This window comes from Schistocerca serialis, chromosome 2 (assembly GCF_023864345.2).
Source record: "Schistocerca serialis cubense isolate TAMUIC-IGC-003099 chromosome 2, iqSchSeri2.2, whole genome shotgun sequence".
Classification (NCBI taxonomy): domain Eukaryota; kingdom Metazoa; phylum Arthropoda; class Insecta; order Orthoptera; family Acrididae; genus Schistocerca; species Schistocerca serialis.
In genome coordinates, this window is record NC_064639.1 from 495,279,455 (window position 1) to 495,300,905 (window position 21,451).

Genomic DNA, 21,451 nt, shown 5'->3' on the forward strand with positions numbered 1-21,451 from the left:
GGTAGCTATTTTTGGATGCCTTTGCAAATACCTTCCGAACACTAGCCTCCTAGTAGGAGTTTTCCATGTTTTCATTACCTCGTTCATTATTCTTAACGCTGTTCGAAAGCCCGTGGCTACTTCTACTTCTTTGCTATTTACACGGTCCACGTCTCAGGTCTAAACGATGTTAAGTTCCAGACATAAAGCTGCGAAAACATGTTCTTCAATTCCTTTCCAGTCTTTAAAGGCAGTAGATCGCTTTTTTCTTTATTAAAAAATGGTTCAAATGGCCCTGAGCACTATAGGACTTAACTTCTGAGGTCATCACTCCCCTAGAACTTACAACTACTTAAAACTAACTAACCTAAGGACATCACACACATCCATGCCCGAGGCAGGATTCGAAGCTGCGACCGTAGCGGTCGCGCGGTTCCAGACTGTAGCGCCTAGAACTGCTCGGCCACCTCGGCCGGCTTTCTTTATTAAACCAGCGTAAATTTGATTATGGTGCCTCCCTTTTTTCGACCGCTGTTGTATAATGTTGTTTTGAAAATAACATAATTTTTTCACTTCTGAACTCTATAATATTGTACCCTGCCCGCAACGTAATAACATACTATTTTCTTTTTCTATCGAAGTATTAAGATTTAACGATATAATTTATAGACTAAGTCAATGAACTGCGCTGGAAGTCAGCGAATATGTACGCCCAGAATAATGTGGGCAGCGTATCATTATTCTCTGTGTTTTGTTCTATATAAGAATGTGTGCCGTCTTTTCTTGCTCTTCTGCTTCTTCTTTAATCGCGCGCCTTTCCGACAGCATCTTACGATAACAGGCACCTTTTTTCTGCCATTTTGTTCAAATGAACTAAGCTTGTATTCCTGTTAGGAATTTATTTAATCATTCCATTATTGTCGCCAACTGCGACTACTGATAGGATCTTATTTTGAATACTTTATTATTTCACTCCAGAGTTGAGCTAAGATTATAGTAATTTCCAAGTATTTCGCCGAAATACGGCACAATTCTTGGTTATGTTCAAAACTGTGAGAATTATTCACAAAATGTTAGATTTCAGTACAAAAAACTTATTTTGTTAAATAATAATTGTTTAATTTGACATTTCTACTTTCAATTTGTAGTAGCAATCACAAATTCCCAAGTTATAAATGTTATAGATATTTTTTCATCCACATTTTTTCTTACGATGCCAACGCGATACTCACGAGGTTAAATTAAATCATTCTGAATCTCTTGCGAGGTGAGAACCTAGTTAGAAATTTCCTTGAGATTACAAAAACCCCAATTAAATGCTTTTCAGCAGGCTTCAAGTCTACTGTCCTGCACTTCAAGCAATAAAAGGTAAAAAAAGAGTAGAATAAACTAAGAAGTGGAGTGATCATCTTATGCATTCGATTGTATTGTGTGCATTTTCTGATAAAGTAATTTTTGTTCTAAAAACTAAAAGGTGGCGTGTGTAAAATACTTAATTCATTTACTTTTAGTTAATGATACGAAGTGATTCCTCTAATTAATCCATTTACTAATAGTTGTGTGTGATATTTAAGTAATAAAAATAACCAATCTCATGCTCATATTTAAAAATAAAGAATCAAGAATAATTAGGATATATTAAGTTGAAGAAATTCTGCTTAATAATCACAAAAATGTTAATTTTTACGAATTACGATAAGAACTTGAGATTTCGTCAGTCTGCTATTTCGAGACATAATTAGTTTAAAATATTTATTCAGTTGCTGAATTATTACAAATATATAAATATACTTAAGCTTATTTTACATCCATTACAATTGACGCTAGCCGAAGCATAATTTTCCACAATTGCATAATCATATCCACATATTTATTTAGAAAATACCGTAGTTAAAACTTTAGTACGACTCTAATCATTAGATTCATTTCTCCTACTATTGAACACTTTAGATTATGATCTATTTATCCATAAATCAGATTCTCTGCTATCAAGGGTGATGAAAATGTAAGTCTCTTTTGTTGGGAGTTTCGTTTCCTTCTGCCTGTCTGGTGTTTGTTATGTTAAATACCCCATGGACTCCGCTCGCTGATTACTGCACTTTAGTAAGATTAGAATTGGCGCGTGGGAGCAGTGTACTGCTAAAAGCACAGGGAACGCAGCTGTTCTAGGACATTCGCGGTAGTTACGAAACGAGTGGAACGTGTCTCCCTTTATTTATAGAGCCGTCCACTGGTTCGTGTCCCCAGCTGCAGTGTACTGCATTAAGGGATCAGACCGATATGCCCTGAGGCGTTGTCTGTCTGGTAGACAGCATCTTCGCTACCGTTGCAAAAAGCTAAGGCTAGCGCGTGGTGATATATGTACGAAATCCATCATTCACTCAGCAAGACGACCTCTAAAGCGCCTGAACTCGGTCACAAAGCAACCACATTACACACATTGAAAGAGTCAGAGACTGTGCTGTACAGTACCATCTCCGTGGTCACCCTAAACGCTAGCCCACACTCTCTCTGCAGTTTCCGCTCCGCCCATCTCCTTCCAAGCTGTATGCTGGTGCTTGAGGCTACTACTGAGTTCGGTGCCCCTGCGCCTGCAGATTTGTTTTGTTTTTTTTAATCAGAGTACGCTTTGGCGTGAATAAGAGGTTGATGAATTTTCAAAAACGTTCATTCACGAACAAGGGAACAAGCAGCTGACCGCTATTAAAAATGCATGTTGATCATAAAGTCGAATTGACAAACCAGGGACTCCTACGATACGACTCGGCAAACGAATGGTAACGAGATGGGGAGCTATTAATATCAATGGGGGCTACACTGGGAAGAAGGGAGAGCTGGCAGAGGCTGTAAGTAAGATGGGGATGGACGTTTTAGCTGTTAGTGATATTCGGGTAAGGGGTGAGAAAGAAGAATAAGTGGGAGAATACAAGGTCTACCTGTCTGGAGTCAAAGCAGGAATAGCACACTGGGGTGTAGGGCTCTACATCAGGAAAGAAATGGAACCCAGGGTAGTTGCAATAAGGTATGTAAACGAACGACTGATGTGGATAGATTTGACAGTGTCTAGCAAGAAAATTAGGATTGTGTTAGTATATTTGCATTGTGAAGGGACAGATCAAGATAAGATGGATAGTTTTTATGACGCACTCAGTGACGTACTTGTTAGAGTAAAGGAAAGGACAGTGTTCTGCTCATGGGTGATTTTAATGCCAGGATTGGAAATCGAACAGAAGGGTATGAAAAGGTTATGGGTAAATTTGGAGAGGATATGGAGTCTCCGGGCGGGGACTATTCAAGAGGATGTCGTTATCAGGAGAAAGAAAACTGGCGTTCTACGGATCGGAGCGTGGAATGTCATATCACTTAATCGGGCAGGTAGGTTAGAAAATTTAAAAAGGGAAATTGATAGGTTAAAGTTAGATATAGTGGGAATTAGTGAAGTTCGGTGGCAGGAGGAAAAAGACTTCTGGTCAGGTGACTACAGGGTTATAAACACAAAATCAAAAAGGGGTAATGAAGGAGTAGGTTTAATAATGAATAGGAAAAAAAGGAATGCGGATAAGCTACTACAAACAGCATAGTGAACGCATTATTGTGGCCAAGATAGATACGAAGCCAACACCTACTACAGTAGTACAAGTTTATTTGCCAACTAGCTCTGCAGATGACGAAGAAATTGAAGAAATGTATGATGAAATAAAAGAAATTATTCAGATAGTGAAGGGTGACGAAAATTTAATAGTCATGGGTGACTGGAATTCGGTAGTAGGAAAAGGGAGAGAAGGAAACGTAGTAGATGAATAAGGATTGGGAGGAAGAAATGAAAGAGGAAGCCGCCTGGTAAAATTTTGCACAGAGCACAACTTAATCATAGCTAACACTTGGCTTAAGAGTCATGAAAGAAGGTGTATACATGGAAGAACCTGGAGATACTAAAAGGTATCACATAGATTATATAATGGTAAGACAGAGATGTAGGAACCAGGTTTTAAATTGTAATACATTTCCAGGGGCAGATGTAGACTCTGACCACAATCTATTGGTTATGACCTGTAGATTAAAACTGAAGAAACTGCAAAAAGGTGGGAATTTAAGGAGATGGGACCTGGATAAACTGAAAGAACCAGAGGTTGTACAGAGTTTCAGGGAGAGCATAAGGGAACAATTGACAGGAATGGGGGAAAGAAATACAGTAGAAGAAGAATGGGTAGCTTTGAGGGATGAAGTAGTGAAGGCAGCAGAGGATCAAGTAGGTAAAAAGACGAGGGCTAGTAGAAATCCTTGGGTAACAGAAGAAATTTTGAATTTAATTGATAAAAGGAGAAAATATAGAAATACAGTAAATGAAGCAGGCAAAAAGGAATACAAACGTCTCAAAAATGAGATCGACAGGAAGTGCAAAATGGCTAAGCAAGGATGGCTAGAGGACAAATCTAAGGATGTAGAGGCTTATCTCACTAGGCTGGCTCTGAGCACTATGGGACTTAACGTCATCAGTCCCCTAGAACTTAGAACTACTTAAACCTAACTAACCTACGGACATCACACAACACCCAGTCATCACGAGGCAGAGAAAATCCCCGCCGGGAATCGAACCCGGGAACCCGGGCGTGGGAAGCGAGAACGCTACCGCACGACCACGAGCTGCGGACAAGGAAAGGCAAACCTACGTTTCTAGCATTTGTAGACTTATAGAAAGCTTTTGACAATGTTGACTGGAATACTCTCTTTCAAATTCTAAAGGTGGCAGGGGTAAAATACAGGGAGCGAAAGGCTACTTACAACTTGTACAGAAACCAGATGGCAGTTATAAGAGTCGAGGGACATGAAAGGGAAGCAGTTGTTGGGAAGGGAGTAAAACTGGGTTTTAGCATCTCCCCGATGTTATTCAATCTGGATACTGTGCAAGCAGTAAAGGAAACAAAAGAAAAATTCGGAGTAGGTATTAAAATCCATCGAGAAGAAATAAAAACTTTGAGGTTCGCCGATGACATTGTAATTCTGTCAGAGACAGCAAAGGACTTGGAAGAGCAGTTGAATGGAATGGATAGCGTCTTGAAAGGAGGATATAAGATGAACATCAACAAAAGCAAAACGAGGATAATGGAATGTAGTCGAAATAAGTCGGGTGATGCTGAGGGAATTAGATTAGGAAATGAGACGTTTAAAGTAGTAAAGGAGTTTTGCTATTTGGGGAGCAAAATAACTGATGATGGTCGAAGTAGAGAGGATATAAAATGTAGACTGGCAATGGCAAGGAAAGCGTTTCTGAAGAAGAGAAATTTGTTAACATCGAGTATAGATTTAAGTGTCAGGAAGTCGTTTCTGAAAGTATTTGTGCGGAGTGTAGCCATGTATGGAAGTGAAACATGGACGATAAATAGTTTGGACAGGAAGAGAATAGTAGCTTTCGAAATGTGGTGCTACAGAAGAATGCTGAAGATTAGATGGGTAGATCACATAACTAATGAGGAGATATTGAATAGAATTGGGGAGAAGAGGAGTTTGTGGCACAACTTGCCAAGAAGAAGGGAACGGTTGGTAGGACATGTTCTGAGGCATCAAGGCATTGGAGGGCATTGTGGAGGGTAAAAATCGTAGAGGCAGACCAAGAGATGAATACACTAAGCAGATTCAGAAGGATGTAGGTTGCAGTAAGTACTGGGAGACGAAGAAGCTTGCACAGGATAGCGTAGCATGGAGAGCAGCATCAAACCAGTCTCAGGACTGAAGAACACAACAACAACAACAATGGTGGTCAACAGGAACGGGAAACAACTCTTGGATTTCTGTGCCAGTATGGGCTTAGTAATCACAAACTCCTTTTTTTAAACATAAGAACATTCACCGGTATACTTGGGAAGGCAGTGGAACCAGATCTGTCATTGACTATATAATAACAGATCAGAAATTCAGGAAGGCTGTGAGAGACACACGTGTATTCAGGGGATTCTTTGATGACACTGATCACTATTTAATCTGCAGTGAAATTGGTATTGTGAGGCCGAAAGTGCAGGAGGTCAGGTCCATATGTAGGAGGATAAGAGTGGAGAAACTTCTGGATAAGGAAATCAGGCACAAGTACATAACAGCGATCTCAGAAAGGTACCAGTTAATTGAGTGTAGTCAATTACAGTCATTGGAAAAGGAATGGACTAGGTACAGGGACACAGTGCTAGATGTGGCTAAAGAATGTCTTGGAACAGTAGTGTGTAAAGGTAGGATGAAGCAAACAGCTTGGTGGAATGACACAGTCAAGGCAGCCTGTAAAAGGGAAAAAAAAGGCGTATCAAAAATGGCTACATACTAGAACTCAGGTAGACAGAGAAAGTTATGTTGAAGAAAGAAACAAAGCCAAACAGATAATTGCAGCATCCAAGATGAAATCTTGGGAAGTCTTTAGAAACAGGTTGGAGACTTTGTGTCAAGCTGCTGGAAAACCATTCTGGAGTGTAATTAGCAGTCTTCGAAAGGGAGGTAAGAAGGAAATGACAAGTATTTTGGACAGGTCAGGAAAACTGCTGGGGAATCCTGTGGATGCCTTGGGCAGATGGAGGGAATATTTTGAAGAGTTGCTCAATGTGGGTGAAAATACGATCAGTAATGTTTTAGATTTCGATGTACAATGGGATAGGAATGATGATGGAAATAGGATCACTTTTGAGGAAGTGGAGAAAATGGTCAATAGATTGCAGTGCAATAAAGCGGCTGGGGTGGATGAATTTAAGTCGGAACTCATCAAACACAGTGGAATGTCAGGTCTTCAATGGCTACACAGGATAATTGAAATGGCGTGGGAGTCGGGACATGTTCCATCAGGCTGGACGAAAGCAGTAATCACACCAAGCTTTAAACATGGAAACAGAAAAGATTGTAACAACTACAGAGGTATTTCTTTAATCAGTGTTGTGTATAAAATCTTCTCAGGTATTGTTGAAAGGAAAGTGCGAGTATTAGTTGAGGACAAATTGGATGAAAATCAGTGTGGGTTTAGGCCTCTTAGAGGTTGTCAGGACCAGATCTTTAGCTTACGGCAAATAATGGAGAAGTGTTACGAGTGGAACAGGGAATTGTATCTATGCTTTATAGATCTAGAAAAGGCATATGACCGGGTTCCTAGGAGGAAGTTATTGTCCGTTCTACGAGATTATGGAATAGGAGGCAAACATTTGCAAGCAATTAAAGGTCTTTACATAGATAGTCAGGCAGCAGTTAGAGTTGACGGTAAACTGCGTTCATGGTTCAGAGTAGTTTCAGGGGTAAGACAAGGCTGCAACCTGTCTCCACTGTCGTTTATATTATTTATGGATCATATGTTGAAAACAATAGACTGGCTGGGTGAGATTAAGATATGTGAACACAAAATAAGCAGTCTCGCATATGCGGATGACATAGTTGTGATGGAAGATTCGATTGAAAGTTTGCAAAGTAATATTTCAGAGCTAGATCAGAAATGTAAGGACTATGGGATGAAGATTAGCATCTCCAAAACGAAAGTAATGTCAGTGGGAAAGAGATATAAACGAATTGAGTGCCAAATAGGAGGAACAAAGTTAGAACAGGTGGACGGTTTCAAGTACTTAGGATGCATATTCTCACAGGATGGCAACATAGTGAAAGAACTGGAAGCGAGGTGTAGCAAAGCTAATGCAGTGAGCACTCAGCTACGATCTACTCTCTTCTGTAAGAAGGAAGTAAGTACCAAGAGTAAGTTATATGTGCACCGTTCAATCTTTCCACCAACTTTGTTGTATGGGGGCGAAAGCTGGGTGGATTCAGGTTACCTTATCAATAAGGTTGAGGTTACGGATATGAAAGTAGGACAGTAGCTAGGATGATTGCAGGTACTAGTAGATGGGAACAATGGCAGGAGGATGTCCACAATCAGGAAATCAAAGAAAAACTGGGAATGAACTCTATAGATGTAGCAGTCAGGGTGAACAGGCGTAGATGGTGGGGTCATGTTACACGCATGGGAGAAGCAAGGTTACCCAAGAGACTCATGGGTTCAGCAGTAGAGGGTAGGGGAAGTCGGGGTAGACCAAGGAGAAGGTACCTGGATTCGGTTAAGAATGATTTTGAAGTAATAGGCTTAACATCAGAATAGGCACCAATGTTAGCACAGAATAGGGGATCATGGAGGAATTTTATAAGGGGGACTATGCTCCAGACTGAACGCTGAAAGGCATAATCAGTCTTAAATGATGATGATGATGATCATTATCATAAAGTCTTCATCGATTTCAAAGTAGTAGTGGATGCACTTACCTAATACATAACTATAAATCATTTTTGTGATAATGTGAGATTATTCTTTTTTATCAGGATAATCAAGAAGAATGCTTACGATAAAAGTCGATAGCCCGTAACTGTCCGGTTTATCTATCTATAGATATAACAGGACTTCTCTCGGAAATTTAACAGGCCTGCACCAAGAAGAGCAAACATCTGTTACTTGTCAATAAATTGCAAAGATCTGGAAACGTTGCTGATGAATCATGCTGCGGGAGACATCCTGTACGAGAAGAGACTGTTGTTAGACACCCGATCGGGAGTTTCCCAAAGGTGGCAGATACATATCGGTGGTGAAGGGGAAATGAAGTAGCCAAGGGAGACTAAACACTAACATAAATTTAACCTATTAGTGTTAGCTCTGGCATCCAGTGGTTAGTGATCGGCGTCTGTTCACAAATTAGTGCGGCTGCTCCAAATCTTTGATCTTCTTGCAGGAAATGCAAATACATGCGGTGGAACGCAACTTGTGATCAGGCCATTGAACGAAGAATTCAGGCATGGAGGAAATTTAGCAGTAACAGAAAAACAGAAAAATGGCAGGATATTCACAAAGTTCTGAAGCAGTACTAGAAAGGTATTAGAAGAGTAGACTACATAAATCTGGAAAGACTTAAGAGAAATAGCTTGAGAAATTTCTACTGAATATTCATGGAAAATATAAAAGGTTGTAGACATAAATGAGTAGGCTTCCGCAGCCGGTGTCGTGCTGATTCAAATTCTTTTGGGTGTTGTACCGCGTCATGTGTTGACAGATGTGAAAATTACGGAACTATCAGTTTAATAAGTCACAGCTGCAAAATACTAACACGAATTCTTTACAGACGAATGGAAAAACTGGTAGAAGCCGACCTCGGGGAAGATCAGTTTGGATTCCGTAGAAATGTTGGAACAGGTGAGGCAATACTAACCTTACGACTTATCTTAGAAGAAAGATTAAGAAAAGGCAAACCTACGTTTCTAGCATTTGTAGACTTAGAGAAAGCTTTTGACAATATTGACTGGAATACTCTCAAATTCTAAAGGTGGCAAGGGTAAAATACAGGGAGCGAATGGCTATTGACAATTTGTACAGAAAGCAGATGGCAGTTATAAGAGTCGAGGGGCATGAAAGGGAAGCAGTCGTTGCGAAGGGAGTGAGACAGGGTTGTAGCCTCTCCCCAACGTTATTCAATCTGTATATTGTGCAAGCAGTAAAGGAAACAAAAGAAAAATTCGGAGTAGGTATTAAAATCCATCGAGAAGAAATAAAAACTTTGAGGTTCGCCGATGACATTGTAATTCTGTCAGAGACAGCAAAGGACTTGGAAGAGCAATTGAACGGAATGGACAGTGTTTTGAAAGGAGGATATAAGATGAACATCAACAAAAGCAAAACGAGGATAATGGAATGTAGCCGAATTAAATCGGCTGATGCTGCGGGAATTAGATTAGGAAATGAGACGTTTAAAGTATAAATGAGTTTTGCTGTTTGGGGAGCAAAATAACTGATGATGGTCGAAGTAGAAAGGATATAAAATGTAGACTGGCAATGGCAAGGAAAGAGTTTCTGAAGAAGAGAAAATTATTAACATCGAGTATAGATTTAAGTATCAGGAAGTCGTTTCTGAAAGTATTTGTACGGAGTGTAGCCATGTATGGAAGTGAAACATGGACGATAAATAGTTTGGACAGGAAGAGAATAGTAGCTTTCAAAATTTGTTGCTACAGAAGAATGCTGAAGATTAGATGGGTAGATCACATAACTAATGAGGAGATATTGAATAGAATTGGGGGGAAGAGGAGTTTGTGGCACAACTTGACGAGAAGAAGGGACCGGTCGTTAGGAAATGTTCTGAGGCATCAAGGGATCACAAATTTAGCATTGGAGGGCAGCGTGGAGGGTACAAATCGTAGAGGGAGACCAAGAGATGAATACACTAAGCAGATTCAGAAGGATGTAGGTTGCAGTAAGTACTGGGAGATGAAGAAGCTTGCAGAGGATAGGGTAGCATGGAGAGCTGTATCAAACCAGTCTCAGGACTGAAGACCACCACAACAACAACAACAACAACCGCGTCATTGTATGAAATATTTTTATTATAAGCTACTAAACCGACGTTTCGACCGTATTACAACAGCCTTCTTAGAGGGCAAGACTTGGTAACACGATCGAAACGTCGATTTTACAGTTTATAACTGAAGTATTTTATACAGTGACGCGGTACGAGACAGATAAGAATTTTAAGCATCATAAAGGATTATAAGCCCCCCAATAATCTGTTTTAAAAGAACAAATAGATCTCTAGACACAAATACTGATGTAAGCTGCAAAATTCTCAATACTTTGATAAACTCTTCAACTGTGAAAAGTCTGAAAAAAAAAAAAAATAAAATAAACTTCACAAATCCAGATTCGAAGCTGCCCGCTGTCACAGAGGTAGGGGAGATTAAAAAAACAACAAAGCCCCAGGAGAAGGTAGCATATTTTGGAAATCTGGAAACGCAAAGACCAAAATATCACAAAAAAATTGTCACTTAAGTATGGATTACAGAAAAATCCCACATGGACAGTAATGAGCGTCTATGCACCCATTCGATGCACCCATTGTGCAGAAAGGGCATCAAGACAGAGCCTAATAATTACAGATATGTCTCATAGTTACCGGTCACTTACAAAATTCCAAGGGATTACTCAGCAGACTAGAACCACAAACGGAAATACAGATAAGTGAATATCGAGCAGGCCCCAGAAAGGAAAAATCAGGCATTGAAAATATTTGGAAAATGCGGAAACACCTGAAGGTGTGACTGTAGTCACATTTGTTGACTTTATGACCGTAGACAGGCAGACTCTCTTTCACACAATACAAGAATGGAACAGATAGAAAAACTAGGGCATACATACAACAGACACTCACAGACACCATAATAAAAGTTATTGGAGAATCCCCAGAACCACCGATGTGCACATAGCGAACAGACAAGGAGTGAACTCTCCCTCTTTTATCCAAAATGGTCTTGGACAAAATTATGAAACAATGGGAAGAAAAGTTAAACTGCTTCTGTTAGAAGAACAAGTGTGAATAAAAGAACCATAAAGTACTCGACATTTGCAGATGACCTACCAATACTCAGCAACAATACACAAGCAGAAGAAGCAATTGAACACTTACATGGAGTCTCTGCAAAACAGATCTACTTATGAGAAACACAATAGATGGAGAGAAAGAACAACAAAACACAAGAGTTGTATACAAAATACGAAAAGTTAAAAGATTGGAAAAATATGAGAATCTGGGGGAATATAAAGAAATAGAACATTCAAACAAGGCCTCAAACCTAGAAAGAACAGAAAAACAAAGATGTCACTTCTAATGGATGAAAACCTACAGTTTTACGTCGAATAATATGGCCTGTTTGTCCATCAAAGGAATTATGAGAAAGTAAGCCCGCACAGATATTTAATGGATGATAAGGGGATTGGTCTCTGCACCATTCGGACCCTGTGTGTAGTCCCTTTACAAATGAGCTTCGCACCAAAAAGAAACAGGTGTGTACTCTCTTTACTAATTGAACTGAGACTCACTTGTTAAGAGAACGGTTGTCCATTGATCTGTAGACTAGTGTACTTATTTGTGAGCATACTAGAGACGTATTGTTAGTTTCTTCATGTTCGTAGAGTGCTGTTATTCCGCAAATGTATATACAATTAATGAAAGGCCGCTCCAGTTGCTAATACACATTAACTTACGTCCAAGTCGTTTTCTAGTGGACCTGAAAATCGTGCTGTTGCTTCGCAAACATCCTCTCAGTAGCTTGATTCAAATGGCTCTGAGCACTATGGGACTTAACTTCTGTGGTCATCAGTCCCCTAGAACTTAGAACTACTTAAACCTAACTAGCCTAAGGACATAACACACGTCCATGCCCGAGACAGGATTCGAACCTGCGACCGTAGCGGCCTCGCGGTTCCAGACTGTAGCGACTAGAACCGCATGGCCACACCGGCCGGCTCTCAGTAGCTGCAGCAGAGAGAGACGGTTGCTGGGAATGAATTAATCTATGTTTCTTCCAAAGCAGCAAAAATTAGAAATCGGCGTGCGTTTTAGTCCCTGGTAGTCCTTGACAGTACATTACGGACAAACACTGTTGCCAATATCTATGACAACAGAGGAGCGAAGTGCCAGCCGTCTGTACACACGTATATTTTCATTTGCCTCCTATTTTTCATCCCATTTCGTCCAATAACCCTCACTAAGGCAAGAAAGAAAAATGAAGATGTAACGCCCGTTAACAGTGAAGTCATTCTGTTAAGCCGGGTACAGTCGCTGATACGGCACGAATTTTCGGCAACAAGGTTTACTGCAATCTTCACATGACTACTGATGATTGATTTGTCCGTCGGTGCATGCCTTTATACAGGTACCCTGCCCCCCCCCCCTTCCCCACCCCTTCCGGTACGGGCCCGCGGCGGGGTAAGGTGGCTGGCGGGCTCTGACGGCTCAGTTGCAGCTTTCCTGCCTTTGGGTTCATGTCCTGCCTCCACGCTCCGCCCTCAGTTTGCCGAGCGTCGTGTCCCTAGCCTTGCTGAGACGAAAGCCACTGTCTTTAGTTATCAAGTTCGAATCAGTCATCAGTAGTCAGCTGAAGATGGCAGCAAGTCTTGTTGCGGAAATTCGTACGTAAGGATTTAAATTACACATTAACAGAGAAAATCCCCAATCGTATAATTAGAGCATTAAATAAGAAACACAGACTTACATAGGACAAGGATGCGAAAAGAAACTGGGAGAGTCCTTTGCAAACGAACCATGCTGACGTTAAGTTTAATTGGTTTTGGAAACCCACGAGAATCTTGATCTGGGTGGCTGGACGGTGAGTTGATTATCACTCCTTCCGAATGCGGATCCACTGCGTTAACCACATCACCACCTCCCTCGGTAAGAAATAAATATCGCTTCTCTCAAATAGGAATCCAGTGTCCTTACTAATCGTTTCATGGCCATCTCTGCATGAGAGAATGGAAGGTTACATTTCAATATCCCTTCGACTTCGAGGTTATCAGTGAAGGAGTACCACACTGTCCAGTCACAATAATGTCACCACCTGTCAAAAGCCTGAGTATCAACCTTTCGCAGCGCTGGCCGCTGTGAGATGTGCAGGAGGAGAATCAACGAGGCTCTCCAAGGTACCGAGGGGTACCTCGAACCATGCTGACTCCAGTACCGGGGATAGCTGCACCAAGTTTCTCGGTTGAGAAAGCCCGTTCGAGATGTCCTACAGAGTCTCGATTCTGTGTAAATCCGGGGAGTTTGGTGGGCAGGAGAGTACGTTAAACTCATCCCGGTGCTCCTCGAACCACAAATGTACACTGCGAGCTGTGTGGCACGTTGCATTATCCTGCTGGTAGATTTCATCATGCCAAACTACATGCAGCGGTGGATGTGGTCCCCAAGGATAGACGCATACTTGTGTTGAGCCAGTGTGCCTATAATGACGAGATGACCCAAGGAATGCCACGCAAACATTCCCCACACCATTGCCCTGGCCTGGACCCTTCTGACGATCGTTGCAGGGTATTTGCTGTCAGTCCGATGGATCATAAAACGTGATTCATCTGAAAAGGCCACCAGTCGCCTTTCAGTGGACGTATACTTGCAGTACTGGCGTGAAAATTACAGTTTTCGTCGCCGATGAGTAGCAGTCAGCGTGGGTGCGTGAACCAGGTGGTTGCTTCAGAAGCCTATACGCAGCAACGTTCGCTGAATGGTCGTTAAGCGGACACTGCCGGTAGACTCTTAGTTCATTTTCACAGTCAGTTGGCCGACATTTGCACCTCTGTTCGCCTGCAAACAACTCCGCAACCGTCGTTCACACCTGTCTTTTATGACCCGTGGCGCACGATAGTTACTTCGGCGCCCGTTTTGAACAGCGCCAGTTTGCCATTTTAACCACAGCGACGCGCGGAGAGTTTAGACTTCGTCGTTTCAGAAACGCTGCCACTCTTGGCCCGAAAGCAAATCATCATGTCCTTTCGCAGGTCAGATGAAAAACTCTGAATTTGCATTACGATAACGACTGCACTGTTTTCCTTGTTCTCTCAACACGCTCGTATACCCTTCACTGCTAGTTCTGCTGCCTGCTGTCTGTGAGTGGTTATTACACGTTGACGTCGAACATCGGCAGTGATGACATTAATGTTGCTCGACCGTATAGTCCAACTTATCTCTCTGTGAAGAAACCATTCTGGAATTCATATGAATCGATTTCTGTCAATCGCCGGAATCCTAATTTGTGACGTTCGGACGTAGATTTGTACCTTGCACATCCATAAATTTCGGTACTGAGGAAGGCAGATGTAGGTGATCATACTCTTCACACAGCCTTAAATGAGACGAGAAGGAGCAGCAGCCGATGGCGGTACTCACCGATGCGGACACTGTAGGTCGGGTTGTTGCTGGCGTGCGCGCCCAGGAGGCAGCTGGCCGCCACCACCACCAACCACGGTAGCAGCCTCAGCCTGTGCCTCAGGCCACCCGCCATGTCGGCGCCTGCGGTAACGCCACCACCTGTCAAGTGCATCGCCACCACTATACAGTGCGTCACGATGCATACAGGGTTTAGACAATTACGTACGAACACGTACCTAACGTCGTGTTCGACAATGCTTGATATTCTAAATAGCTTTAATCCTGATGCTGAGTTTATAGCCATGAAAGTTACATTGCAGTATCTTGAACTAGTATAGGTCAAATGCTAACTTGTAACCTCGTCCATTAATCGTCCAAAAGAAACTCCGCAACAGACTATTGAAACTACTCGTATTGAAACTACTAACCAGCAAAACATGAGACATAAATACCTCGACTATCGTTCACACCTACAAGTCACGTCCCTAGCAAATATTGCTTGGATCTCTGCCCCTTCCAAGTTTCAGCAGACGTCCGAAATCCTCGAATGTTCTGATCTCCAATTAACTTTAAGAATTCGTTTACCCTCCCCTAACCGCATCCTGTACCGGCCTATAAAGATACAGCACCTTCACGGTCGTACGCTCCCAGCAAAATCGAGTGCCAACACCCCATTGCTTCCTTTGTTCTTGAGATGCCTGATCTCCTACCGTCCTACCTTCCTAATATCTCCACACTCTCCATGTCCTTTCCTTCAGTAATTTAAACTGTCTCCCTCTCCTAGGGGTGAATTCATTCCGGAGGCATTCTGCTAACTGCAACATACGCCAATTCTTCCATTCCAAATGCTGAAAAATATCCTTTCTTTGCATGAATTGCAATGCAACCGGCCTCCTACAACGTGCACCCCTTCCCTTTACCGTTCCTAAGACTCATCCCATATCCTTTTTCATATCATTTCCTTATTAATCCCGTCTGCATCCAAATCCACCTCGTAGAAAATGCTACCTTGGAGAATTTAAGACTGGGGAAATCGCTTCATTAAGCTTACAAACATAGTTTTTGTTTCTACCAATATATTTTTATGTTCCTTACTTTTATCTTGCATGGATCGTTTGTGCAATTAATCGCAATGATTTTGAACGAGTCATTACACAATCGTATTACACAATCACATTGCACAATCATGTGTGAAAATGGTTTCGTGTTGACAATTTACAATTTCTTTTTAAATACGGAAATGAATTAGGAAGTCCTGCCAACCACATTATTACTACATGAACAGAAACTCTTGTATCTGATACAAGTAGTTATTAGTGAGAAACTTCTCTAGTTTGTTTACAGATTAAATTTTCCTATCTGTGAAGCATTTAATATCATTGTTTGAGTGATCAAAGAGTTTAGTGATGGCGCTGGTGCACCCCTTTTGTTGTGGATTGGCAAGACAGCCAATCCACTATGACAGGAAGCCGAAAGGCACGCGTTTAAGCTCACGCAGGCTGGCGTGAGGTCTGGAACAGGACAAGGAATTTATAGTAGCAAAGAACGTACGTAACTACTGGAATACTTAACTTTAATTCATAACTGGTGAACATCGCTCTTGACGGTACATGTTTTACAGCATCAATAGTAACTGGTAATGGCGCCTTGCTAGGTCGTAGCAAATGACGTAGCTGAAGGCTAAGCTAACTATCGTCTCGGCAAATGAGAGCGTAATTTGTCAGTGAACCATCGCTAGCAAAGTCGGCTGTACAACTGGGGCGAGTGCTAGGAAGACTCTCTAGACCTGCCGTGTGGCAGCGCTCGGTCTGCAATCACTGATAGTGGCGACACGCGGGTCCGACGTATACTAACGGACCGCGGCCGATTTAAAGGCTACCACCTAGCAACTGTGGTTGGTGTCTGGCGGTGACACCACACCTTTTTGTGCTTAAGGCAATCTTGGATGGACAATGACAATGGATGTCATTTTCTTCTTATGGTATAATAATGATGCACGCTGTTGTTGTTTTTGAAGTATAGTGATTTAGGCATTGTGTGATATAACTGTCATAGCCTAGTTTTATGGGTATGCAATTTCTGTGACTGAGCTGTTGTGTATGCCCTACTATAGTTCTTATATGACATTTTCTTTTTATATATATGAAGATGGCAATACATAAGCTGAAACCAGTAATCCAATAATTGTGTTAACATAGCGATCTTGGCAAATAAATTGCTTTTCACAAGAACACTACAGTACCAAATTATATGATCGACCCGTTACTGAATGCTTATGTCAGGTAGCCATGACGGAAACATATTAATCTTCTTCTTTCACCTGTCGCAGATCTTTTGTTCAAATGGCTCTGAGCACTATGAGACTTAACATCTGAGGTCATCAGTCCCCTAGAACTTAGAACTAATTAAACGTAACTAAACTAAGGACATCACACACATCCATGCCCGAGGCAGGATTGGAACCTGCGACCGTAGCTGTCGCGCGGTTCCAAACTGAAGCGCCTAGAACCGCTCGTCCACATCGGCCGGCAATCTTCTTCTTTCTTGCAATACGTTATACGCAGAGTACTAGAGTGAGTCGGTGGAAGATATTGTAGCTCTAGGGGAAGGAATTACATAAAATACGACGTGGCCGCTAAATCCACTGTGACGAGGACGGTGCTTTGTGTCGATGAAGGAGATGTATATAGCGGGAGTGCCAAAGATGGCGGACTTCATGAAACATTAATGGCAGACATTTCACAGTTCGTATAGAAATTAATAGTAGCCACATGAATCATGATACCTCAAAAAGAAACATGTACATTACTATTATTTGCACGACGATTCTGAAGGTGTAATCAGATTTTCAATACCTGTATTAGTTTAAAGTTTAGTATCTGACGGTAAATTGTACAAGTAACACCCAGCAACGAATTTAAAAACTAGAAACGCTTCACCCGATTTTGTCGATCCCCATGTCTTTAGAAAGCTATTTGTGTAAACCTAAATTGGTATGAATTACAGGCATGTAACTTGAATAGTACATGAATTATTGGAGGTTAAATTGGCCGATTTCTCTCGATCGCGTCAGGCCTTAAGTACTCCACAGTTCCACGATAAAACGGTAGCATCATGCTTATAAATATATTTATTCATCTATTTCTTTGTTTATATCCGATATATACTATTCATGAAGAAATTGGTTAAATATTTACTAAGTTTTAGAAAGCACAGAGACATTAGGCTCCTAGCTTACCTTTTGCTTCAGCGTGTTTATGGTCCAGCCGTAGGAATATTTATTTAATTTCAAGTTATTTAAATGCAAATCCAGTATTTAGAAAGTGTTTCATTATGTTTGTGAATGTGCATTCGCTTGAAGATATGGCGGGAGCACTGTAGCCAATCACAACGCTCGTGAATGGGGAGACTGGATGGAAGTGGGAGAAGAGCATCGTTTCGAGAGAGGACAGGGTAGTTCTGGAGAGTCGCACAGGACACGGGACGGTACGCGGACAGTACAGCGGACGGACGCACAGTCGGCGGAAAGACTTGGAGTGGAGCAGTTTGCGCATGATCGCGAGAGATAAAGATACTTCGGAGTGCCGCCTTATGTGCTTGTGAGATTTCCGTGGCTTCTGCAGTGAAGGCGAAATACGCCTTTGGAAGTGAATATCTCGCGAGCTATGTTGTTGTTCATAAGTAATTACGTGGAGTAGGAATCTATTGTTTCCCTGTTATTCAACTTATATTTTATTTAATTGCTGCACCATCGACACCAATAAGTGTTTTGCAGAAATATGCCGCATTCTCAAAAGTAATTTTACTGTCGTACTCATAATTTAAAGTCGTTAAGATAGAGCCTGTAAATTTTATTTAATTGGTAGTCTTTCATTTATAAATTTCTATATCAATTCGCAATTGCCGAGTGATAGGAACCTTCGACCATTCGATTCATATATGTATTCATATTGTATACTATAGAGTCAGCAGTATTTGGCCTGTAATGCGGAACCTACGTATCCCAGCCCCTAGACATCGAAACCAGCCAGAACTTTTAATATTGCAACTTTGAGTCGGAGGGTATGTGGTTGAGGGCCACTTCCTTTCATCATATACTATATGAAAGCCCGCCTTTACTGTGACATGTCAGAAGAAACGGCAGGCAGTTCCATTCGTTTAATTTCAACCTCTTCTAGGAATACATGAAATTTAGTCGCAGCTGCGAATACAGACAAACATCGGCTGTGTAATGGAATGGCGACCATGAAAATTTGTTCTGTACTGGGACTCGAACCTGCATTTTCCACTTAACGCACGCTGTCGCATTACAATTAGGCTATCCGAGCAAGCCTCACGGCCAGATCCAAACTTCCGTATATTGTCAACCATGTGCCGCCAGGCGTGCTCGGAAAGCCTAATGGTGAGGCGACCGCAGGCGATAAGCGAGAAATCTGGGTTCAAGTCCAGGTCCGGCACAAATTTTCATGGTCGTCGTTCCATTACACAGTTGACCGGTGTCCATCTTCGCAGCTGCGAATACATTTAATAACGGCTGGAGTTTCCGCGATGCCTGTTCCTTCGGGCATGCATGCATGTATTTGCATCGTATTGCACTGCATCGTATTTATGAACAACAGAAGCACTGCAATGTTCTATCTTGTAGGAAGTTGTTCGTTGGGTGGGTAGGTGGGTGCAGTGTGCTCCTGAATTATTCTCTTGAAGGGTGAAACTATCGCCGAAGTGTTGACTGTAGCGCTGGATAAAAGGTTGGAGGAACCTATTCTGACACTGCAGAGCCCTCAAATTACCCTCGTATTGACATGAGAGTCGTTCGATTTAATATATGATACTGGTCCGTTCATAACTAGAGACACAGAAAGCTGTGCTGTGCCGGACTGTAATCAGAACGCAATTTTACTTTCACCTTGTAGTACATGACTGACTGACTTACGACACGCAACGTTGAGACTCAAAAATATTTCTTGTTGGCCGTTTACAGCTACGTGTGCACCACTAGTTCTTTCATTTATTGTTTATTTATTGGTCTACAGGTACCCATTCTCTGAAAAATTGAGGCTCTATTGTATTAAGACTGGCTGTTCAAACTCGATAAAACGTGTCGTAATACAGCTGTTGATTTTCGCGATGCTTAGAAACAAGCGATGATGTTTACTAGCTCCAGGTAGAACTGCAAAACTACCGTAGGCTACTGTAGATTATCATAAGAAAGCGTAGCCTACGGTAGTCTTCCTAGTAGCTTTTGATCAGTGAAAATCATAACAGTCTTACCTGTGAGTTAGGTACCTTGCGCACCTATAGGGCGTTGCCTCATTTCGATCCCTTTGTTTCTGTGTGCGATCTGTGTCTTTCCAGACTCCAATAGAAACCGGCAGCGGTGAACTGTCTACAGACTGAGTGAGAATGTACAGGGTGTTTCACAATTCATGTTATACACTTCTAGAGATCGTGGAGCGGACTTAGTGGATCAAGTTTTACATAGGAACGCGTGTCTGAAAACGTCATCCAACGAGCAGCAAAGACGCAGCTCAGGCAGCTGGAACAGGATACTGTACCATATCGCGGCTGTTGAATTTAATAATTTGCGCATTGTTAAAAGTGGCTTAACGTTTTTCATTTAACCGTTTTAATGGTCAACATGACTTTATATGGTTTAATGGCAGTGCAATGTGGCTAGAGGCGAGTACGGAGAGATCCGGGAGTGCGTGGCGCTCTGTAGCGCGTCAAGTTGTAAAGGTACTGTTTCTGGGAGTTCAACCTGAACGTTGAATTACTGACGGTATTCGTGATTCAGTCTCCATGAATAGGGAGTCTGATAAAGTCTTACTGCGGTTCCGTAGTTTGGAAGGTAGGAGACGAGGTACTGGCAGAAGTAAAGTTGTGAGGACGGGGTGTGAGTCGTGCTTGGGTAGCTCAGATGGTAGAGCACTTGCCCGCGAAAGTCAAAGGTCCCGAGTTCGAGTCTCCGTCCGGCACACAGTTTTAATCTGCCAGGAAGTTTCACAGCATAAGCTCTTCGATCTTCTGAGCAGCAAGTTCAGTACTCACAGAGACAATCTCACTAACGTAAGAGGTGCCTAGTCTGATCTGCCATGCCCAGCGGACAGCCCGTTAAAAACTAAATGCAGATCAAGCATGAAAACAGCAAGAAGGTGCACTGAACTGTGAAAAAGGAGGGAAATACAAACAGTGAATGGTCCAAGCTCAATATGTTCAACATCGAGCGTATTGCAAGAATCATAGCGTCGTGGATGTGTGGTCACAATATTGGTGTGCAAAGCGGGAGAATGAACTTACTGTCCTTCTGTAATTTTGGCAACTATCATAGTATACAGAATATGAGTTGTGTGGTAAGAATATATTACCGTCGAAAGTATATGTGATGAATAGTCAGAGCACAACAAATAAGCGGTTGTGAACTATGTTACAACAAAGGAATTGAAGAATCAAGACTTCCAGAACGGAACGCATGAGTCATAATATGTCAAAGTGCCTATTGGCTTGTGTCTCTGGTTCTTTGGCCGACGTTCGTTTGATGATTTTACTGGCGTTTCGCCAACACGAGTGGGTGGCATTGTCAAAGCTTCATCCGCCATTGCTGGTTGTGAACTGGAGCCGATCTCGCGGCCGCAGACTATATGTACCTGGCGTGCCAACTTCCGAGGTCTTCTCCGCGCTCATTTCCGGTGCGGTTCTCCTCTTGCTACCTGCGAAGGTCGTTCGCTGCAGCACGGGAAGCCAGGATCCGTTTAGCTTAAGGCTTTCTTCTTTCTTGTTGCAGCTATTCC

General features: G+C 42.0%; 1 protein-coding gene across 1 annotated transcript in view; it reads right to left on the reverse strand.

The window, feature by feature from the left end:
- Window positions 1-21,451, reverse strand: part of LOC126457432 (glutamate receptor ionotropic, kainate 2-like) — a 261,933-nt gene that overhangs the window by 193,659 nt on the left and 46,823 nt on the right. The window contains exon 2 of the mRNA XM_050093703.1: window positions 14,682-14,822. Coding sequence (XP_049949660.1) covers window positions 14,682-14,796 — 115 coding nt within the window. The 5' untranslated portion in view covers window positions 14,797-14,822. The remainder of the gene's footprint in view (window positions 1-14,681; window positions 14,823-21,451) is intronic.